Genomic DNA, 22783 nt, shown 5'->3' with positions numbered 1-22783 from the left:
GGTCCCAGGACTGGGAGAAACATCGACTCTAAAGAGGAAATGGGAGGTTCCTGCTGTCTTAGGGTTTAAGAAGTCAATAGATAGTCATTACTGTAATCAAATATTTGGCAATTGGGTTAACTTTGAAAATCCCTCTGTTAGGATTTGCTGTATCATACACAACATCACCATAATTTATGTCCTTTGACATTATTTGTATATAGCTGTGCCACCAGTTGCTTCTGTTTTCCCTGGTCTAAGCTTTTAAGAGAGTAAACATTTCCAAGACTTAGCCTATGTGCATTAAAAAGTTTGAGACATTCAATCAATTTTTCACTCTCATATTAATTAAGGAGTGATTTGTATGACTACAAGTTAATAGAAATGTACATAAACACAATTCCCACCACTGAAAGACTATGTCCCATCCCTCCCCCCCCACCTCGTTAAGCCAGAGATGTTTACTTTGGTACCCTACTCCAAATTCAATCAAATCCTGCTTTGAGTTTCCCTTTCTGTTCTTCTTTCTCAGTCTCTGCTTATGAGTGGGATCATCCCATACTCATCTTTGTCTTTCTGACTTAGCTCACACAACATAATTCCTTCTAGCTCTATCCAAGATGGGTCAGAGAAGGTGGGTTCATTGTTCTTAATAGCTGCGTAGTATTCCATTATGTATAAATACCACAGGGTTCTCAGCCATTCATATCTGTTGTAGGGCACCTGGGATGCTTCCAGGTTTTAGCTATTAAGAAATGTGTTTTCGGGGGGGGGGGGGGGACTTCGGGCAGTAGTGCAGCCAGTTAAGCACACATGGCACAAAGCACAAGAGCCGGCGTAAAGATCCTGGTTGGAGCCCCCAGCTCTCCATCTGCAGGAGGGTCACCTCACAGGCTATAAAGTAGGTCTGCAGATGTCTGTCTTTCTCTCCCACCCTCTGCCTTCCCCTCCTCTCTCCATTTCTCTCTGTCCTATCCAACAATAATGACATCAATAACAACAATGAAAAACAACAAGTGCAACAAAAGGAAAAAATAAGTAAATATAAAAAATTTAAAATTTAAAAAAAAGAATTGTGCTATGAACATAATTGTACATATATCTTTTTGGCTGGGTATTAGAATTTCCAAAACAATCTTGAGGAAAAGAAACAGAAATGGAGGCATCACACTCCCAGATCTCAAACTATATTATAAGGCCATCTTAATAAAAATACCTTGGTACTAGAACAGAAAGGGAAATGCAAAGCAGAATTTAACTGAGTTTGGAGTATTTCACCAAAGCAAAAACTCTGAGTGGAGTGGGAAAGGTAGATTTTCAGCTTCACTATAGGGGGTGGAGGTAGGGACACACATCTTTGGCCTCAGGAATTAACCTACAGTTTTATAAATCATTCATCAATATGAGAGGGGAAAAAAATAGATTAAATTTCTCAAGCTTTGTAATGCCAACTTCAGTTCTGAGTATACACTCCTTCAATCTAAGCACTTGAGGCTTCAAAAGAGTAAAGTGATTGAGTTTTAACATTGGGCTTAAATTGCTAATGCATTTCTATTACTTAGTTTTGAAGTATTAGATCATCTATAATCTTAGACAAGGAAGACCAGAAGTAACCAGTCTTATCAGTATAAAAGATATAGTTATTTGTAAATATCATTAAATCACACAAATCATAGTAAAGTCTTGTCAGTAAATCCAAACCATGAGATCTTCAAGTAAATCAAGTTCCCAAATAACCTGGTTATAATAACAATTATCTATTGCCTTCTTAAACTCTAAGGCAGCAAGGAACCTTCCTCATTCTTTATAAACCCATATTTTTCCCTGTCCTGGAACTTCTGGGGTGTGTCTCATATACTTCTCTTGATCCACATCAACTGATACTGCATCTGCTGATCTCAACCAAATCAATGCAACCAGTGCCACCTCAACATGTTTCACTTTGGACTGTATCCAGAGACAAGTGCAGGAAGTAAGTGCAGGAAGCAAGTAGAAAGATCTAAAAAGGGGGCAGGCAGTGGCACACCTAATTAAGCACACATACTACAGTACCCAAGGACCCAGGTTCAAGCCCCTGGTCCCCACCTGTAGGTATCTCTCTGTCTCTGTCTCTCCTTCTCTACCTCCCCCTCCCTTTTCAATTTCTCTCTGTCTCCATCATATGTATATATATGAGAGAGACCATAAGCTTCTTAATCAAATATTTTCTACTTAGAACTAGATACCCTTCTCACTTACTCCCTGTTTCATTTCCCTCAATCACTCTAAGTCCAACTTTGCCAGATAAAGTAAGGACTACAAAAGCTGGATAAGGGCAAGAGACAGGCACACTTAAATGATGGCCTATTTGGTCACTACCAGGCAACCCCATCATCTGGACCCCTAGTCAGGGAATCCTGAGATTCCCATATAGATATGATGGGCCTAGGCCTCTAACAGATCCCTCTCTCTGCCATCACTGGTCACCTCCATCAGGAACAAGATCATAAGCCCTCTTGTGAGCCTCTACAGGATATTGCCCTCAATGTAGAACATCATTGTAGTAGAAATTGCCCCCACTCTGCAGAGAAAGGCTGGATCAACATACACTGCCACTTAAGGAAAACTGGTCCTGAAATGAGTGCAGCCTAGAATGTTCCTAGCTGTGGCCATGGAATTCGAGCTCAGACTGATAGGGATGAGGAGGTTACACAGACTCCAGTGCTGAATATGAATAGACATGGGCCTGAGGTCATATAGATGGGGATTACAGTTAGTTGTATTTATATACTTTCCCCATATTTGGGAGCTTCTCTCTGCCCTCATCCAGCTTTCTAGTCCTATCCTCAACTCTGACACCATTTTCCTAGACAATACTCCTAGCTCACCTGCATGTTAACTGTTGGGTTCAGTCCAAAATTAGTAAAGTCATGGCCCCTTTGGAACATACCTAAAATAGACTTCCTAGCTCTTGCCAGTGGGAAGACCCCAAATTTCATCTGCTATACTTTTACCTTTAGGTTCCTGATTATCAAACAATTTGTTCTGTTTTATACCTTAATGCTTTTCAGCCACCAAGTTTAAGATGCTACCATGATGCCAACCTGATTTCCCTGGGCACACAACCTCACCAATGTGTCCTGGAACTCCACCTCCCTAGAACCCTGCCCCACTAGGGAAAAATAGAAATAGGTTGATAGTATGAATCAACCTGTCAATTCCCATGTTTAGCAGAGAAGCAATTACAGAAGCCAGATCTTCCAGCTTCTGCTCCCCATAAAAATCTTTGGTTCATACTCCCAGAGGGATAAAGAATAAAGAAACTTCCAGTGGAGTGGAAGGGATGTGGAACTCTGGTGGTGGGAATTGAGCACCTCTTATACTACAATCTTGTTAATCATAATTAAATCACTAATTTAAAAAAAGCTTTAAAAAAAAAGACTAATTTTCTTCTGCTACTCTTTCATTACTCTTATGCATTGTGGGGGGGGGGGTGGTACTAATTAGCCAAATGTCAATTTCCCCTCTAAAGAAAAAACAATGTACAGAACTTTAATGTGAGAGAAGCCACAAAGAATACAAAATATTGATTTTGGAGGACTTTGCGAGCTTCGTATAGGTGTTCTTCACACTTTCGCCCCACTTGGAGCCTGGCAGGTGGTAAGCTTTTGATAAATATTTACTTGACGAATAAACTGAGGAAGCTAATAGCCAACTTGAAGAACAAATATGACAGCAAATATAACTCCCAATTTCCTCCTGCTCTCCCAGCCCTGGCCTCCATAACGCAGGGCGTAGGGGGTGGGAGGTGGGCTCTGTCACTCTTGTCAATTAATCGTTAGATTAATCAAGCGTCACCCTTGCAGGCTAGCATTCAGAGATGACATGCGCAAGGCAGAGGTAACGTTAAGGTCTGGTATTGCTAAGGGCACTCATTGAGCCCCAGAGCCGCGTACCCCTATAAAGGGCAACAGTGGAAGAATGGAAAATGAAGCTCCCAGTCCATGCCAGGGAGATGCCAGGGACCACACCATCAGTGGACCATAGAGCTTTCAGACCTCCAGGATTCCTAGAGAGCTCCCGGAAGTGCCTTGGGGGCAAGATGCTCGGTGGCCGGTGTTGGGCCTCCGTAGGTTTGCAAGTTAATGGTTGCAAGTACCTGGTCAAACTACAACTGTTGGTTCTCCCTTTCTGTTCTTCCTTGCCTGTCTACCTTTTGTAACCTCCTTCCCCTCCCCGGCAGCCCTTGGAGCTCTCGGTGAGTACGATTGTGGCTCCTGGCGGGAGGGAGCCAGCGTTTTGTGGCCAGGCCTGACCGTCGCCAAGGACAGGCCTCCGGGATCTGGACAAGGGCCCTGAGCCGTGGTCGCGCCCCGCAATGACAGCAAGTGCGCATCCCCAAACTTTTTGCAAGATAACCTTATGTAGAGATGCTCTTTCATCACCGCTAATCATTGCAATATTTCTTTTTATTTCTTTTTTTAAAAAGCTCCCTTCGGTGTATAGCTTATCCAACTATTTCCAATGATCTGAATTTGCAGTTAGCAGTTTTGCATTTCTATCATAATAGAATAACGTTTTGAAAAAGGATATTTTGTTTAGGGGAGTCCCAATATCCATAGAAAACATTTTTTGTTGTTAAATTATTTTGTTCTTTCAACTGTATTCAGAAAATGGTTATGTGTTGGCTGGATACTTGTACAAAAGAAACGCTTTAAACAACTTTGGGGTTGTAACCAAATTCAATTCAGGAAAAAAAAAAGCTGCTGGAATTTTAATTCTTGCTTTCAAAAATATTAAAAGTTAAGTTTTGTATTGGTGGAAGGAGAGATGTGTAGATAATAGAAGTACCAAAAATAAACCACATGGATATAGTCAGTTGGTTTTTGACCCAAAAAAAGTGCAAGCACTTCAGTGGGTAAAGATCTTTCTGTAAATGTTAATGGAACAATTATCAGTAAACTCCCCCCAAAAAATCCCTATGTCAGATTCTACATAAGTTAACACCAAATGATCATGAATCTAACTGTAAAATCTAAAGCTAAAAAGCTTTTAGAATAACAAGAGAATCTGTGTGGCCTTGAGTTAAGCAAAGATTTTTTTAGATGTACACCAAGGGCACGGATTCCCTCAATTAAAACAATTGATAAAAACTAGACTTAAAATTTTCTGAAATTCTGTTCTTCAAAAATCAGTGTCAAAGAAATGAAATGGTAGAAATATTTGTAAATCATGTAAAAAGAACTTGTATCCAAATATATATGGAATTCTCAAAACTCAATAATAAAAAAGATAGCCTGAATTTTTAAAATAGGTCAGTTACGAAAACAGATACAAGAAAATAAAATGGTGCAAATAAGCACATGAAATGGTGTTTAACATTATTAACCAGTAGGAAATGCAAATTAAAACCATATGAGATGCCCCCTATGCACCTATTACATCTAAAATTATAAAAACAGCAAGTGCTGGTCAGGATTTGGAGCAGCTGTGTATTTCACACACTGAGAAGTGTTACAGTAACTCTGGAAAGCAGTTTGGCAGATTGTTATACATGCACTTACCATATGATTTAGCAGTTTCACTTATCAATGTATACCTAAGTGAAATATCTGTTTACAAAAACACATGCAGATCTTCATATTTGCTTTATTTGTGATCAAAAACTGGTAACAACTCCTATCTCTCATTTGGGAAATAGAAAAACAAGTATATCTATATCAGGAATAAACTTAACACATGAAGTAACATTGATGATCCCAAATGAAATGAGTAAAAGATGTCAGCCTCAAAAGGCTACATACTATGTAGATTTTTGTTGTTGTTGTTATTGTTTGTTTTTAATGTTGATTCTTTCATGAGAAAATGATAGCATTACTATGGCAGAGGTGATGCCAGGGATCATCTTGGGACTTCATGTCCAGGAGTCCAGTGGTGGGGCCAGGTGGTGACGCATCTGGTTGAGCGCACATGTTATAATGTGTAAGGATCCAGGTTCAAGCCCCCTGTCCCCACTTGCAAAGGGGAAGCTTCATGAATGGTGAAGCAGGGCTGCAGGTGTCTCTCTGTCTCTCCCCCCCCTTCCTCTATCCAATAAATAAAAATAATAAAAAGAACTAAAAAAAAAAAAAAAAAAGGAGCTCCAGTAGTGCAATCAGTTAGCATGTGGTACTTATACAAGAGTCCAGTGGTATATCTATGGCAGTCACTACATGTAGTTTTACTTATATAACGTTATGTGAGGTCATTAATGTATTCAACTAAACTTTTGAGTTGCGAATATTGATAGACCTTCCAAATCTTTCGAAATAGTACAATCAGTACACCAAAGAGAATTCTAGTCCTTGAAATAAAGCCCATGAAAGAAGTTAGCATTGAGGTAGTCTGGGAGATCGAAATCACAGATAGGATAATAAATACTAAGAAAAGGGAGGGTTAAGACATTGACAATAACGAGCTAGATTATAAGTGAAGTAGTTCCATCTAATGATGAAATGAGGGACAGGCTGAAAGCTGAATCACTCAAAAGCTAGGATATTGACCTTTGTAAGGAGTTCAATGAGAAGCACTGAGCTGAAATTAAACACAGAATTCAGTTTTGCTGATTAAAACTTTGTTTAGTGAAACAGAAAGTATAAGAAGGTTATTCCCAAGATTGGCTTGACATGGACAAGTTAAAAAAAATTGGGGGGTATGGGAGGGGACACAGTCTTTTGGTGGTGGGAATGGTGTTTATGTACACCATATTACACTCCTATTAACTTGTAGTCATATAAATCACTAGTTAATTAATATGACGGGGACAAAAGGTTAGAAACGACTTCTGCAGCAGTGGAGAGGTTCACTTAAGTGACTAAGCCAAGAAGTCCATATTGTGGTAGGGAGCTTATTAAGCTCTCTCAGTAAATTACTGTGACCTTTGACTTAACACCATTGTGTTATTTTCTTTTTCCACAAGAAGTACTCTTAGAGAAAAGACCCTCAAAATATTCTTCTGTTCCAGAGATAAAGAATTCTTCTGTTTTCAAGTGGTAGAAACAAACATCCTGAACTTTCCTTGCCCTAAATGGCTGCAGAAGCAAGAAAATCTTTAGCCCTAGCCCCACTAGACCAGCCTCCTGAAGACCTTGTAATTGTCAAGGTAGAGGAAGACCAGAGCTGGGACCAAGAATCTACTCTACATGAAAATGACCCTCCTGGCCAAGAACTGTTCCGCTTGCGCTTCAGAAAATTATGCTACCAGGAGACACTAGGTCCTCGAGAAGCTCTGATCCAACTCCGAGCGCTTTGCCATCAGTGGCTAAGACCAGATTTGAACACCAAGGAGCAGATTTTAGAGCTACTGGTGCTTGAACAGTTCTTGACCATTCTGCCTGAGGAGCTCCAGACTCTAGTTAAAGAACATCAGCTAGAGAATGGAGAAGAGGTGGTGACCCTATTGGAAGATTTGGAAAAGCAGATTGACATATTAGGACGGCCAGTAAGTAGGAAATAAGCATGCTATTTAAAAGATTCCCAGAGGAAAAAAAAAGTCCTGGGAGCTGGTGGAAGAACATTGGGAGAATCAATACTGAGGATCACTTTCTGTATGCAGATGAGAAAAATAATATAGTATAGAACGGTTTATGTTTGTAGAATTCTTTTTGGTTTTGTAAAAGATATATAGCAATTAATCTTCACTTAATATTGTCAGTAGAACCCTGGAAATTGACTAGGCAAATGGCTATATTAAAAAAAAAAATCAGGTCCTCGGATAGTCATATGAGGCCTGTATTTTTTTTTTCTCTCATCAGAGTTATAATGAAACAATGTTATTAAAGGATATACAATAAGTCCTATCTTTTTAAATCTAATTAATCTCCATATAACTGTAATCTTTTTGCCAGATTGGGAACTGATACGTAAAGAGTTTAAATTATTCTTTGGGGTCATCAGGTAATTAAGATCTGAGACTATAAGACTATTTTCTTTTTTTTTTTAGTTTTTTTTTTAATATTTTTTCCCTTTTGTTGCCCTTTTTTATTGTTGTAGCTATTGATGTCGTCATTGCTGGATAGGACAGAGAGAAATGGAGAGAGGAGGGAAAGGCAGAGGGGGAGAGAAAGGCAGACACCTGCAGACCTGCTTCACTGCCTGTGAAGCAATTCCTCTGCAGGTGGGGAACCAGGGGCTTGAACCCAGATCCTTATGCTGGTCCTTGCGCTTTGTGCCACCTGCATTTAACCCACTGTGCTATCACCTGACTCCCAACTTTCTATTTTCTTACAAAAAGTTTTTCCCACTAAATAAAATATTTTTTTAAAAAAAGTGGTCCAGGAGATGATGCAGTGGATAGAGTACTGGACTCTCAAACAGGAGGTCCTGAGTTCAGCCCCTGGCAGCACATGTGCCAGAGTGGTAATCTGATTCTTTCTGTCTCTGCCTTCTTCATGAATAAATAAATAAAATATTAAAAAATAAATAAAGTTTTTCCCACTAAACTGTACTGTTTGAAATCATTCTTCTCTTGTCTCAGGAGTGCAAAATATTGGTGATTTATATAGCAGGGGAATCATCAGCAGAAATTTTCCTGCACAGAAAGTATCCCTTTCTATGTTAATTAGCATTTTTGTTTCTTTCTGCCTCTGGGAAGTAAATGGCATTCTCTACCTTTCTCCCAAGCATATATTCTTATAGTTTTGTTCTTGAACCTCTGTGATCACATCATTGCTCAAAGGAATTCCTTGTAATGCAGCCATCTAACTGTTTTCAGGTCCCGGCTGCTGCACATGGACACAGAGTACTCTGGGAGGAAGCGGCACATTCAAAATCTGTACGCAAACTTCCAGATACTCAGCTCCAACCATTGGCAGCCCAATATAAGTCGTCACTGCTCCAAGGACCACCAGAGAAAGGTAAGAACTAAAATTGCATTAAAGTTGAGGAGGAAAAGTAGAAAAGAAAGTCCATTTATTTGGGACACCTGTTTTATTCCTTAAGTGTAAAACCAGTAACTAGTCACTGTTTATCAATCAATTCTATGATCTAGATTTAAATCTTTATTTAGGCTTCAAATACAGGCTGTTCCCACATTGCCAGATAAAAGGAATTTAAGAAATGTGTGTATCTTGTCATATTTGTTGTTGTGTGCTACGGAGAAGAGAGAGAGGAGGTCCGGAGCGAAGAGGGAACACAAATCTTTATTTGCGCTGGCACCTCAGAGTTGGGTGCTAGAGAAGCAGGTTGGGCCACGTGGAGGTAGCGAAAATGGCCGCCTCACGCAGTAACCTTTCCTGCGTCTGAATACTGAAGTGAAGCGCTGGCAAGAGAGCGAGGTGCAAAAGAATAAGGGCTTTTATAGGAGTAGCTTTCGCGAGAATGGGAAGGGGGAGGAGTAACCATAGCACTCCAGGATAGGATAATAACTCTCCTGAGAATGGGAGTGGGGAGGAATGACCAAAGCACTCCAAATATCAGGGGAAATAGACAGTGCCCTGAGGGCACAACATGGCAAAACAGGCACTCCGAGAATGTCCCAACTCTCGAGAATGTCCCAACTCTCACGGGAACTAGCAGTAGCCTGAGGGGACAACATGGCAGATGTGACTGCATCTGCACAATTTCCAAGCAATATTTACAACATAGGTATTTTTGGAGTTTTTGCTAGTATTATAGTACTACTGCAATTATGCAATGTTACATCTATACAATACTAATCTAGTCCATAGTTCATATTTTGCCTGTTGTCCCGAAGATATTCTTTCTGGCTCCAGGGTCTAGTCAAAAATTTGAAGGCAGACGACCCCACCATGTGTCCTAGAGCCCTGCCTCCCCAGATCCCTCACCAACTAGGGAAAGAGAGACAGGAGTATGGACTGACCTGCCAATGCCCATGTTCAGCAGAAAAGCAATTACAGAAGCCAGACCTTCCATCTTCTGCACCCCACAATGATTCTGGGTCCATATTCCCAGAGAGAGAAAGAATAGGGAAGCTATCAAGAGAGGGGATTGGATACGGAGTTCTTGGCGGGGGGGGGGGGAGTGTATCAAAATGTACCTCTTATCCTATATTGTGAATATTTCCATTTTATAAGTAAAATTAATTTTAAAAAATCACTTTGAAATTGTCATGGCACTTTAATTTCTTTTAATTTTGGTTCGTTTTTCAGCCTTTTTTTTATCTTTCATGATTTTCATCTTTTTTAATATTTATTTTATTTATTCCCTTTTGTTGCCCTTGTTGTTTAATTGTTGTAGTCATTATCGTTGTTGTTATTGATGTCATTGTCAGATAGGACCGAGAGAAATGGAGAGAGGAGGGGAAGACAGAGGGGGAGAGAAAGATAGACGCCTGCAGACCTGCTTCACCGCTTGTGAAGTGACTCCCCTGCAGGTGGGGAGCTGGGGGCTTGAACTGGGATCCTTATGCTGGTCCTTGCATTTTGCGCCACCTGTGCTTAACCCACTGCGCTACCGCCCAACTCCCTCACATTTTTTTTTAAGAATACATATTCAGTATTTTATAGAATGGGTTTGTAATTTAAGTCTGTGTTATGTTTGGCACAATAGTCCAGAAGTGATCATGTGTCCTCAGGAATGCAGCTGGAATTTGCTGTATTATTGATAATGTCATATTTGATGACTTAGGTTAGGGGACACAGGTAGATAGTATAATAGGTATGCAAAGAGACTCTCAGGCCTGAGGCTCCAAAGCCCCAGGTTCAATGCCCCACATCATCATAAACCAGAGCTGAGCAGTGCTCTGGTTAAGAAAAAAAAAGTGGTAGATTTAGGTTAGATTATGCCTGTTAAGTTATCTGTTGTGAAGTTAGTTACCATTTGCCCTTTGCAATTAATTTGTAGGAAGATTCTCTTGAGTCTTTTCAAAATATTCTGGTTCTCGTCAAGCTTTTATTGCTAAAGCACCAGCTTTAACATTCATTAATGCATCTTAATTGAATCAGTGCTTACTAAGATAGTATAACAAAATGATTTTCTAATTCTGTCATTTGTTCTTCATTAATTTTTACTGCACAAGAGCATGTTCTCTTTGTCCTATTTAAATTTTTGTGAGTGGACAGGGAAGACAGCAAAATGGTTATGCAAGATTTTCATGCGTGAGGCTCCGAGGTCCCAGGTTCAATCTCCAGTACCACATAAGCCAGTGATGTGCAGTGCTCTGATAAAAATAAATAAATAAATAAATAAATAAATAAATAAATAAATAAATAAATAAAAAGAGGGAGTCAGGCTGTAGCGTAGCAGGTTAAGCACACACGGTACAAAGCACAAGGACCAGCATAAGGATCCCGGTTCCAGCCCCTGGCTCCCCACCTGCAGGGGAGTCACCTCACAAGCGGTGAAGCAGGTCTGCAGGTATCTGTCTTTCTCTCCCTCCTCTGTCTTCCCCTCCTCTTTCCATTTCTGTCTGTCCTATCCAACAATAAGAACTACAACAATAAAACAACAAGGGCAACAAAAGGGAATAAATAAATAAAAATTTAAAAAATAAAAAAAGAAAGGAAAGAAATAATAAGTATGGACCCATAGATTCTTACTGCATAAATATTCTGTTACAGTCTTTATTTGAAAATTAATTTGATTTTTTTTTTATATATATATAGTTGGTCAGTGTTAAGTTCCTCGAAAAACTGTTCAATTCTCAAAACAATAGGGAGACACTCGGGCTATCCCGAGATTTTTTTTAACACAAAAATGGAGAGGCAGAGAGAGAAAGACCGGGAGAAAAGAGACCATACCACTGAAGCTTCCTTCAGTGCAATGGGTGTAGGCTTACACCTGGGTCACACACATGGCAAAGCAGTGCTCTCTCCAAAAGAGATATTTTGCAGGCCCACTATCTTTATTTTGATGTCTAAATTTTCTCAGATTTAGCCAGAGGACTCTCAGTTTGGCTCCTGTGTTCTTTTGACATTTCTTCATTTTTTAGAAAATTTCTTTTGGCAAACAAAATATTTCATGTTTTTTAATTTATACAACTTGTGGTCGTTTGTTTTACATACATAGATTTGACTTGTCTTTTTTTTTTTCTTGTATTTGATAGAACAGAAGAAACTGGGGGATGTGGGAGATAGAGAGGAAGAGAGAAAGAGACACCTGTGGCACTGCTTCATCACTGGAGAAGATTCTCCCCCTGCAGGAGAGAGCCAGTAACTTGAACATAGGTACTTGCACATGGTAATGTGTCTGCTCAAATGAGTGTGCCATGTCCTCATCCCCTGATTGGGTTTTACTTTGTTTTATTATTTTTTCCCCCAGGGCACTGCTCAATTCTTGGGATTGAACTGGGGACCTTGGAGCCTCAGGCATGAAAGTCTTTCTGTATAAACAGTCTACTATTTCCCCCAATCCTGCTTTTTTTTTTTTTTTTTTTAATTAAGATGTGTTTATTTAGTGGCCCAGGAAGTGGATAAAATGTTGGACACCCAAGTCACTCCCTGGTATAATATGGGCCAATGATGCTCTAGTTATGTCTCTTTGTCTCTCTTCCATTATTAAATAACTTATTTATTTATAGGGGGAAGGAGAACTAGAATATCACTGGCATATGCAGTACTGGCTATTGAACTCTACCAACACTATCTGCTACAACACCTTGTCTGCTATTATTTGTCATGTATAATTAAAATGTTTTTCTTCCAACTCAGTTTTTCCATAAGTTTATTATAAAATGTGCTTATTTACAAAGATATCATCTTGTTTTTCTTTTTTTTTTTTTAAGATTTATTACATGTGTAAGAGAGTTTTTCACTTAGGAAAGGAAGAGGGAAAAAAAAAAGAGAGAAAGAGAGAAAAGCAAGAGTACCACTACAATACATTCAGTGTCAGGAATTAAACAGGAATTTCAGTCATGAAAGTCTAATGACCTAACCATTGGATATTTCCCCAGTCACATTTATATTTCCCCCTTTTTTTTTTTTGCCTCCAGGGTTATTGTTGGGGCTCAGTGCCTGCACTATGAAACCACTGCTCCTGTGGTCTTTTTTTTTTTTTTTTTTTTTTTTGGAGGTAGGACAGAGGAATTGAGAGAGGAGGGGAAGAAGATACAGAGGGAGAGAGAAAGATAAACACCTGAAAACCTGCTTCACCGCTTGTAAAGCAGCTCCCCTGCAGGTGGGGAGCCCAGGGCTTGAACAGGGATTCTTGTGCTTCATACTCTGTGCACTTAACCCGGTACACCACTGCCCAGCCCTTGTATTTACTTCTTACTGTCATTATTTTCTTTATTTTTTTCCCTGTTAATGTTTTTATTTTTCAAGGTAACTAGAATTGTATACAAATGACTTTAGACCCTTGCCTTGATTTTTTGTTTTAAGATTTCTTTTAATTTATTCATTTATTTTTGAATAGAGACAAAGAGTAGTTTAGGGAAGGGGGAGATAAAAAGACATCCACAGCATTGCTTCACTGCTCACAATTCCCCCCCCCACCTCCCTTGCTAGTGAGGACCAGGGGCTTAAACTCTAGTCCTTGGGCATGGTAACTTGCACACTTTACTAGATATGCCACTACCTGGCCCCAGAAACATTTTAAATTACAATCATGCCACTCAACAATGGGGATATGTTCAGAGGAATGCTTTTTAAGTGGCTTGTCATGTAGACATCATAGAGTATATTTGCACAACCCTAGATGGTATCCCCTACAACACACTAGGTGTATATCTAGGGATCACTGTTGTATGTGAGTCCACTACTAACCAAAAATGTTATTCAGCGCATGACTATAATTCTTGTCTAAAGTTCTGAATCCTATTATTAAAGACACAGTAATCTATGTTAATTTGGTAATGTATTGTTTGGAATCTGTAAGGTCTAAATGCTGCCAGTCATGGCAGACATTTCATAAATGTAATCGTGCTAATTCAGGTGCATTGGTTCTCATTTAGTATACCAGGAGATCTAAAGGAATCTATATCTAAAGGAATATCATCCACAGCATATATATAATATATGGCCTTGATGGTAAAGAAGAAATTGTAATAAAATAATTCATAGGAAGAAACCAGTATACTTATGTCTTTGACTTGTAATTTCTAACTAAGTAGGACTTCAAAGTATAGGTGTTTTGTGGACAAAAACAGGTAATAGACCTGTTGTTCAAGATATCAGCATTTCATACGTAAAATCCCTGGCATGCAACATACTGAAGCACAAATAATTTTATAATGGATTTTGGCTTTCATGACCACCGGACATGAACTTGTCTCATTCATTGGCTTCTCTCTTCTCTTTCAGCCATATCTACTTCTCAAAGTTCAGCTCCTTCCCAGGAAAGAAGTCCTAGAGACCAGGAGATGACTGCTACACTTCTCACGGCAGGGTTCCAGGTGAGCTTGTTCCATATCATCATGAAGACCCATTATTCTGCTTGGTAGTATTTTTGGCATCTGAACCATCAATAGTCATACTCACCTAAGAACTTTTTCAAAATTATTTTGCATAGAGATAGAACCACCCTTAGTTTTCCTTTAAGAAACCTAGTGCAATTTTTTTTCTTCCCAGTTATTCCTTCTCTTTACATGGTAGTCTCATACCTCTTGATCCTCTTCAATATTAATGGTTTTTGCTGATACTCTGGTTTGAGGCTGTGGAATAATCCCAGCACTGAAATGATTATCTTGTTTTGTTTCAGACCCTGGAGAAGATTGAAGACATGGCTGTGTCCCTAATTCAAGAAGAATGGCTTCTTAATTCATCACAGAAGGATCTGAGTAGAGACAACAGGCCAGAGAATTTAAGAAGTGTGTTCTCCCTGGGTAAGCAGAACTCAGGTTATTATTATAATTGTCCATTTGTCTTCTTGCTATAGATTCATAGTAGCATTCAGCTTTCTAAAAGATGTAGTCTAGTTTAAAAACAGGATCCACCAAGCAGATATAATGTTAAGACATCTAGAGGTCTAAAATGAAACTTCTGTTATTCTTTCCAGGATTTATCATACAATCTGTAATGTTACTGGTCTGTTTGCTAGTTGGAAATTGAAATATGTCTCTAGCTCTAGTTCACTCGTTTTATCTGATTTCACTTCCCATAAGACCTTTACGTAGATTTCTTCAGGTAGATCTTTTACACTCCTCCCTTTAATGACTAGGGGCTTTTGCCTATTTCTATACCACTCATTTGATCTGTATTCTTGCCGGGATAGCCTGAGGGTACTTTTTCCCCCGAGCTAGTGCTCTCTGGGTTGGAGAGAACTCAACTGGAGCCGATCTAGGCTGCTGTGTGGGAGAGGGATCAGGAACTCGTGCAGCACTAACTTCGCAGGAGATACACTCTGGAACTCTCGGAGCCGGAAAGCAATTTCCAAGTGTCTTTAATCAGAAGAGCAGCTGTTTTTATACTCTCCAAGTAGGGTGGAAACAGGATGTGATATAGAGAGGATGGAGCGAAAAGTGACTGGTGAAAATCAGAGTGTGACAAGGAGAGGATCAGGGTGTGACAAGGAGAGGGGATGGAGCAGGTGAGAATTCTACCACTAAACCACCAATGCCCTGGAGGGAGTGTGGTGCTTTATGTAAATGTAAAAGTGATTTATGTAAATAGACCAAAGCTTTGAATGGGATTAAATCTATCCCTATATAGGCATATGGTTAAGCAGAATCCAGGGGGGAGCTGGCATACTATCCAACATATTCTTTCCTACCCCCACCCCACAACTTCTTTTTTTATTATTATTTTGTATTATCTTTATTGGATAGAGACAAGCCAGAAATTAAGAGGGAAGCAGGTGATAGAGATGGAGAGAGACAGACACCTACAACACTGCTTCACCACCTACAAAGCTTTCCCCTTGCAGGTGGGGATCAGGGGTTGAACCTAGGTCCTTGTGCATTGTAACATGTGCTCAACCAAGTGCACCACCATCTGGCCCCACCCCATAACTTCTGCTTCTCTTAATTACCCCTACTTTAGTTCTTCTTCCAGTAGCCCTCTTCATAACACTTCTAGTTAGCCTGGGTCACTTCTGTTTGACCTTGTCCATATCACCACATATTATGAAGATAATTTAGAGCCAGGTGGAAACTTCCTATCACTTTACCAACTGTATTTTCCTCCCCCCACCCCCTGTGCTAGTATAAAATGTAGGAAGTAATGTTAGCTTGATGTTTGTTATACTTTTGTTTCAGGTGGTGAAACCAGGAATGAGAACAAGGAAATAGCTTCAAAACAGGTAACATCTACTGGAATCCAACCACATGGAGAAGCAGCTGTCAGATGCAACGGGGATGTTATCAGGGGTCTTGAGCAAGGAGAATCTAAAGACCTTCTGGGCAGATTAGAGAGGCAGCGAGGAAATCCCACCCAAGAGAGACGACATAAATGTGATGAATGTGGGAAGAGCTTTGCTCAGAGTTCAGGCCTTGTTCGTCACTGGAGAATCCACACTGGGGAGAAACCCTATCAATGTAATGTGTGTGGTAAAGCCTTCAGTTATAGGTCTGCCCTTCTTTCCCATCAGGATATCCACAACAAAGTAAAACGTTATCACTGTAAGGAATGTGGTAAAGCCTTCAGTCAAAACACAGGCCTGATTCTACACCAGAGAATCCATACCGGGGAGAAGCCCTATCAGTGCAACCAATGTGGGAAGGCTTTCAGTCAGAGTGCAGGCCTTATTCTGCACCAGAGAATCCACAGTGGGGAGAGACCCTATGAATGTAATGAGTGTGGGAAAGCATTCAGTCATAGTTCACATCTCATTGGACATCAGAGAATCCACACTGGAGAGAAACCTTATGAGTGTGATGAGTGTGGGAAAACCTTCAGGAGGAGCTCACATCTTATTGGCCATCAGAGAAGCCATACAGGGGAGAAACCCTACAAATGCAATGAGTGTGGGAGGGCCTTCAGTCAAAAGTCGGGCCTTATTGAACATCAAAGAATTCACACTGGAGAAAGACCCTATAAATGTAAAGAATGTGGGAAAGCTTTCAATGGGAACACTGGCCTTATTCAGCATCTGAGAATTCATACAGGGGAGAAGCCCTATCAGTGTAATGAGTGTGGGAAAGCCTTTATACAGAGGTCCAGTCTCATTCGACATCAGAGAATCCACAGTGGAGAAAAATCTGAATCCACAGGAGTATAAGAAAAGACTTTGGTAATTACTAGGGCATTATTCTACATTAGAGAAACCACATGCTGGTGAGAGAGTTTTCAGTGTAGTAAAAAGGCAGAAAGTTGATCATCATTTGTAACCTTACCTAGTGTCACAATCAATTGTGGTGGCAAGGTTAGACTTCAGTAGTTTTAGCCGAGTGCCTTGACGGAGGTTAATTAACTATCTTGGAGTTATCTGATGGAGTGGAATGCCTGATGTATCATTTTGGAACTTAAATAGTATTGGAGAAGGCTGCTTACTGTGACTTATGGCACTTAATTTTGTTTGTTGGGTGAGTAGCTTTAAGTTTGAGAGGGTACTTTACTTAGTTCCTCTACTTCTTCCCATATTCTTTGATCCCTTTCTTCCATATATTCCCATAAAGATGTGTTTGTGCTCATAATTTGGTCTAAGAAGCTGCTTTGGAGTTAGGAAAAACCTCTGTGTATGAAGCTCCATTTGAATTTAATATTCTTTTTTATTAATAAAGATTTATTGAAAGATAGAAGGGAAGAGAGAGAACGAGAGCATCACTCTGGCACATGCAATGCTGAGGATCAACTTGGGACCTTAGGCTTGTAAGTCTGGTGCTCAGGCCACTGCACCACCTCCTGGACTGCATGCATTTAACTTTCTAAGATCCTAGGTCTAAGATTTTGTAGGCACTTAACATTTATGCTTAAGTGTGCATTTTATTTTATACTAATGTTCCTTATAGTAAGTGGAAATTCATGTTCCCACGCAAAACTCAGAATGCTATATTTTTAACAGAACTCCAGAATTTTTCTTCATAAGTCACCTTCACTGACTCCACTGAGTCACTGAGCGCCTATACGTATTCTTCACCACTCCCAGTCTCAGTACCTGTGTCAGCAAAGGAAGTGGACGAATTAGTGATGGTTGTGGGAATGATGCAGAGAAAGAGGTGAGTGGAGACCCAGCCTGGCTGCTCTTGAGCTTGGATGGTTATACCTTTCGGTGACTTCTGGCTCTCCTTTCCACCTTCTCACTATATACTATAAGTATTTACACTACCCTCGTTATTGCATCCCATGGGAGAAATTGGAAATGGGTACTTGAAGACATAAAAGCCCTTACAAAAAATGTATACACATTCCTCTTGACCAATTATAGTGCTGTTCTCTTAGGTTCTTATCTATCTGCACATTCTCTAAGTAGTTTCTGATTTTCATCATTACCCTGCACCCACTACCATAGATGATTCAGCAACTCCCTTATCCTCATTTTTTTTCTGACATTAATAGCATTAATAGGCACAAAGGTAATCTGCTGTGTTAAAGTATACAATTCATAATCCCTTATTCTTCTGAACTTTGGTGTAATACATTAGACACAATGCTAAAGTTATTACCAAGCACTGTGTTTTATCGTTGAAACTTTCAGTATAGTGAGACATTGTATAAAGTAACGAGTCTGGTTTAAGGTAGCACACCAGAAGGTAGGTTGTTATTTACATTGAGCATTTCTAGTTAGCCAGTAGTGCTGTTAATCTTAACAATGCTACCATTCCTCCAAGTATTTGGAACATTCAGAATTTCTGTTTATAATGAACTATACAAGATAAGTTTATTACGCTTGAATCACATATAATTTTTTCTCTTTATTTTATTATTCAAACACTTTGAAATTTTGATTTATTTTGGTCCTATTTATGACCATATATAAACAAATCTGACATTTATTAGATTTGATAAATGACAAAATTACTAGTTTCTTATAAACTATTATTGATTTCATTTTTCTTTTTTAAGATAGAGACAAAGAGAAAGGGTAAAAGAGACCACAACACCAAAGCTTCCTTTAATGTGGTGGGGACCAGACTCTCACCTGAGTCACATACATGGCAAAGCAACATACTATCCAAGTGACCTATTTCACCTGTCCTATATACAATTTTTTTACCATTTTACCATTTGATTATGCACTTTTCCATCAGACTTATTTGATTATGTTGGCTGTTTCCAAATTGACTTTCAGAATTGAAATTCAGTCCATTAACCCTACTCAGATAATATGATATACATTTTGATAAAATAAAAAAAAAAACTCCAGAAAAAGTTAACAGCTTAACTCTGATTATCTTAAAATGAACGATGCTTATAATCATGATTTTCTTTTACTGATTTAAGTGAGCAAAAAAAAAAAAATAGTCTTACATTTTAGAGATCTGCCGTTTGGATCACAACTTTCTTCCCTATAACTTCTGGGGAAACACACACACACACACACACACACACACACACACACCCGCGTGCTAATTACCCACTTTAATGCCATAATCAAGGTTATCTACACCTATTTCTTTGAGTCATTGTGTCTCACCTGTCATTTATCATCCTTATTTTTTTAACTTTTTAAAATAGTAATTTCTCTTTCTCCCCATAGAGTATTGTTCCTAAGCCACCTGTACATCAGATTTAAAAAAAAAAAGCCAAGGACATGTAAATCTCTTTGTCTCTAAATCCTTGTTCTCTGTTTCATTGTGCCTTGCCCCATGTAAGGTAGTAACTTTGCCTGAAGCCAGTACTATGATGGGTATAACTGTCACACAGGATAGTTACATCGTCATGAGACTACATATATACATGTACCCTCACACATGCTACCCTTTCACACTTATCTCCATTTCCACAGAAAATTCTTTAGGTAGAGTATATATTTAATTAACTGGAGAGATAACAACTAACATCTCTCTACCCAGAATGATCAGATTCACTAATTTACTAAACATCTGGAAAAATTTCAAAGAAAAGCAATAGGAGTATAAAGATTATTATTATTCTGGATTGAACATGAGAAAAGATTGTGACTCAAAAGAACTGTAAAGGTTGATTCAGCACAAGTAACATGCTGAGTAAAATAGTAGATATGGCTGTCATTTGGAGACATAACTAGAAGTTCATTCTTGTTCTCCACTTCTGGTAGTGGACCATATTTTAAGCCCCTAACTACAAGTGAAATGCACTAGATTCCTTTATAATGCAGCTACTATTTTTGTATTCTTAAAATGAACTATTTACCAATACTTTCTTTTTTACTATCCTCAGCTTCTTGTTTTAGGACCTGGAATGATAAAGTGATTTTTCTGTAACTTTTGCTGTCTAATGACAGACATATTAGGTTGTTTTGTTTTGTTAATTTTTTTCCCCCTTACCAGAGCACTGCTTAGCTCTGGCTTATGGTGGTAAAAGGGGTTAAACCTGGGACTTTGGAGCCTCAGGCATGAGTGTCTCTTTGTATAACCATTATGCTATCTACCCCCGCCCCACATGTTTGGTTTTGAAGACTTCTTTCATGGATCAAAGTGGCAGTACTCAAATGTGGTAGTTGATTGTCATACAGAGCAATTAACTTTACTCTTGGTTCTGAGGTTCTAGTCAATAATAGCTAGCATTTATTGAGCACTCTGTGTGTATCAAACCCTATATTAAGTATTTCTTGTGTTTATGACAAATGGTAGTATATCCCCTATTTTGCAGATGAAGAAAGAAGAATTAGAAAGTTGTAGGAGCTCACCAAAATCACATGGTGAAGTGATAGATCAGGAATTCTAACCTTCAGTATGATTCTTGAGTCAGTGCTTCTGAGCACAGTGATGCATGTATCTAATGAATACCTACCACTGACTGTTTAAAAATTATGTTTCCCTGATAATAAGAGATTTGGGGGAAGGGAAAGTGCAGTAAAGTGTTAAATCCATTAAAATTACTGGAAAATTGATTGAAAGTGACATTTTGACTTATAATTTTATCATCTTTAATCTGCAATCATGTTGATTTTTTGGAATAAGATAAATTGTGCACATAAAACATTTAATCCACTAACTGGGAGGATAAGGCAATAACACAGATTCAAATGCAATTCTCTCTTAATTGGACAAGTGAAAATAGTATTGTGGAAAGATATCCATACAACACACCAGGCAGATAGATAAGATGTCAGTATTAAGTTCATTTACAGTATAAAGTGGAACAAATCTTCAGCCTCATTGCCCGTTTCCAACTCCCACTCTCTTTTTTTTTCTGTCTTTCATGATTTTTCAAACAGATCAACCCTATTTCTTCATTAATCTATTCTTAAAACTTCTTCCTGACTTTTGTATTTGGCACCACAATGTAATATTCTCAAAACCACTGGTAGATAAATATTAAGTTCTTTTCTTAGTTCTTGTCCTTCTTGAGCTATCTTTCATACTGTTGAGTTTCCTCTACACCTCAGGAATTCTCTTCTTACTCAGCTTATGGAGTCCTATCTGGGTTTTTTTTTTTCTCAAGTTTCTAGCTTTTCTTTATTAACATTTGTTTTCTTTGCTTTCTTCAGAATAGTCCTCTATCCTGACTTTATTCACTGTTTGTTCTGTATTCCTGTTTTGATTATTTATACTTATCTTCTGTGTTTTAATAATGTAATATTTCCCAACATAAAGGTTATTGCTCAATGTGTAGACTTTCCATAGGTACCTATTCGACATGGTATTTGAAAACAGAGCTCATCACTCTTCTATTTTTGTTTCACTTTCTTTTTTATTTTTTTTTTTACGTCATCCTAAGCCATCTTATGAATTTCTTATCCCAGTCTTGCTAAGTTGTTCCAAACTGTAAGTCTTTCTTGAAGCTGGATCTTTTACATTCCTGCCATCCTCTCTTCCCCCTTTCTTGTCCCTCATAGCCTTTTGTGTTAGTCCATACATAGCATATGAAGTCAAGGTCATTGTGAGTCTTTTCCAATTTGCTTGCATTCTGCATCTTCATCTTATATGCATCTAAAATGATTCTGCTCAACTCAGTTTTCATGACTTTTCATTTTCACATGACTATCCACCATTTTCTTCTCTTAAAAAAAAAAAAAAAGATTTATTTAGTAGTAATGAGTAGGATAAAAAGAACCAGAGGATCAAGCTGGTACAAAAATGACCAGGATTAAACTCAGGGCCTCATGTTGGAGAGTCCAATGCTTTGTCCACTGTGCCATTTCCCTCATAATTCTTACCAGAGCAGTGGTATTCCAGGTTCTCCATTATTTTGCCTTTCATTCTCAAGATGCCTCAGTTACCTTACTTTCTAGCTTGTCCAACTTGATTCATCACATACAAACTTCTTGCAGCCTTCCACTATGGTCTTATAAGCCCTTGCTTCGGTGCCTTTCTCATGCTATTCCTTTCACTTAGATTGCTCAGACCCCATGCTCAGACCCCAGCTCACTTTCACCATTCTCTTCAAAACCCCACTTCTGTGTATATTCTGAGTGAGCTCTCCCTGAGTCAAGCCACTTCACATTGAAACCTCCCTTATTCTTTGCTGCCTCAGAACCTATCCTTTGAGTTTGTATTGTGGCCCATGCAGTTACTAATATCTTGCTTTATAGTTATTTTCTAGAATTCTGCACTGTAGTGTCACATTTGTATTTATTTCTAAAATTAAATTGTAAGCTCCTTGAGGGCAGGAACAACTTTTACATTTGTACCTCTGCACCCCCTAGTGCCTAGTGCAGTGCTGAGCACACAGTAGGCATTTAATAAATGCTTGTCACTTTATTGTATTATGGTGTTATTTATGGGAATTATTTATGGGATTGTTTATGGTGTTATTTATGGGAATTATTGAGCTTTTCTGAAGAAATATGTCTCTTTTACCAATGTGTTCACAGATTTGTTTTCATATTCATCAGTAACTTCAAGTATCTAAGATTAAGACCAAAAAAA

At 38.8% G+C, this 22783-nt stretch overlaps 1 protein-coding gene across 5 annotated transcripts; it reads left to right on the top strand.

The window, feature by feature from the left end:
- Positions 1-4059: 4059 nt before the first annotated feature.
- On the top strand, positions 4060-22620 carry ZKSCAN8 (zinc finger with KRAB and SCAN domains 8). Of its 5 annotated transcripts, none has more exons than XR_009549444.1 (7): positions 4060-4216; positions 6962-7438; positions 8711-8852; positions 14196-14287; positions 14593-14716; positions 16088-17639; positions 17833-22620. XR_009549444.1 is itself a non-coding variant. In XM_060189223.1 (7 exons), exons 2-7 carry the CDS (start codon positions 7025-7027, stop codon positions 17558-17560), a joined length of 825 nt encoding a protein of 274 aa, XP_060045206.1. In that variant the 5' UTR covers positions 4060-4216; positions 6962-7024; the 3' UTR covers positions 17561-22620. The 5 variants fall into 5 exon arrangements, 4 of the variants coding, with proteins under 4 accessions (XP_060045206.1, XP_060045203.1, XP_060045204.1 ...); XM_060189223.1 differs by having other exon boundaries at positions 16088-16131; positions 17552-22620; XM_060189220.1 differs by having other exon boundaries at positions 16088-22620.
- Positions 22621-22783: the final 163 nt, after the last annotated feature.

This window comes from Erinaceus europaeus, chromosome 4 (assembly GCF_950295315.1).
Source record: "Erinaceus europaeus chromosome 4, mEriEur2.1, whole genome shotgun sequence".
NCBI classification, from domain to species: Eukaryota; Metazoa; Chordata; class Mammalia; order Eulipotyphla; family Erinaceidae; genus Erinaceus; species Erinaceus europaeus.
Note: the sequence above shows the minus strand (reverse complement) of the source record. Positions and strands in the feature narration are given on the sequence as shown.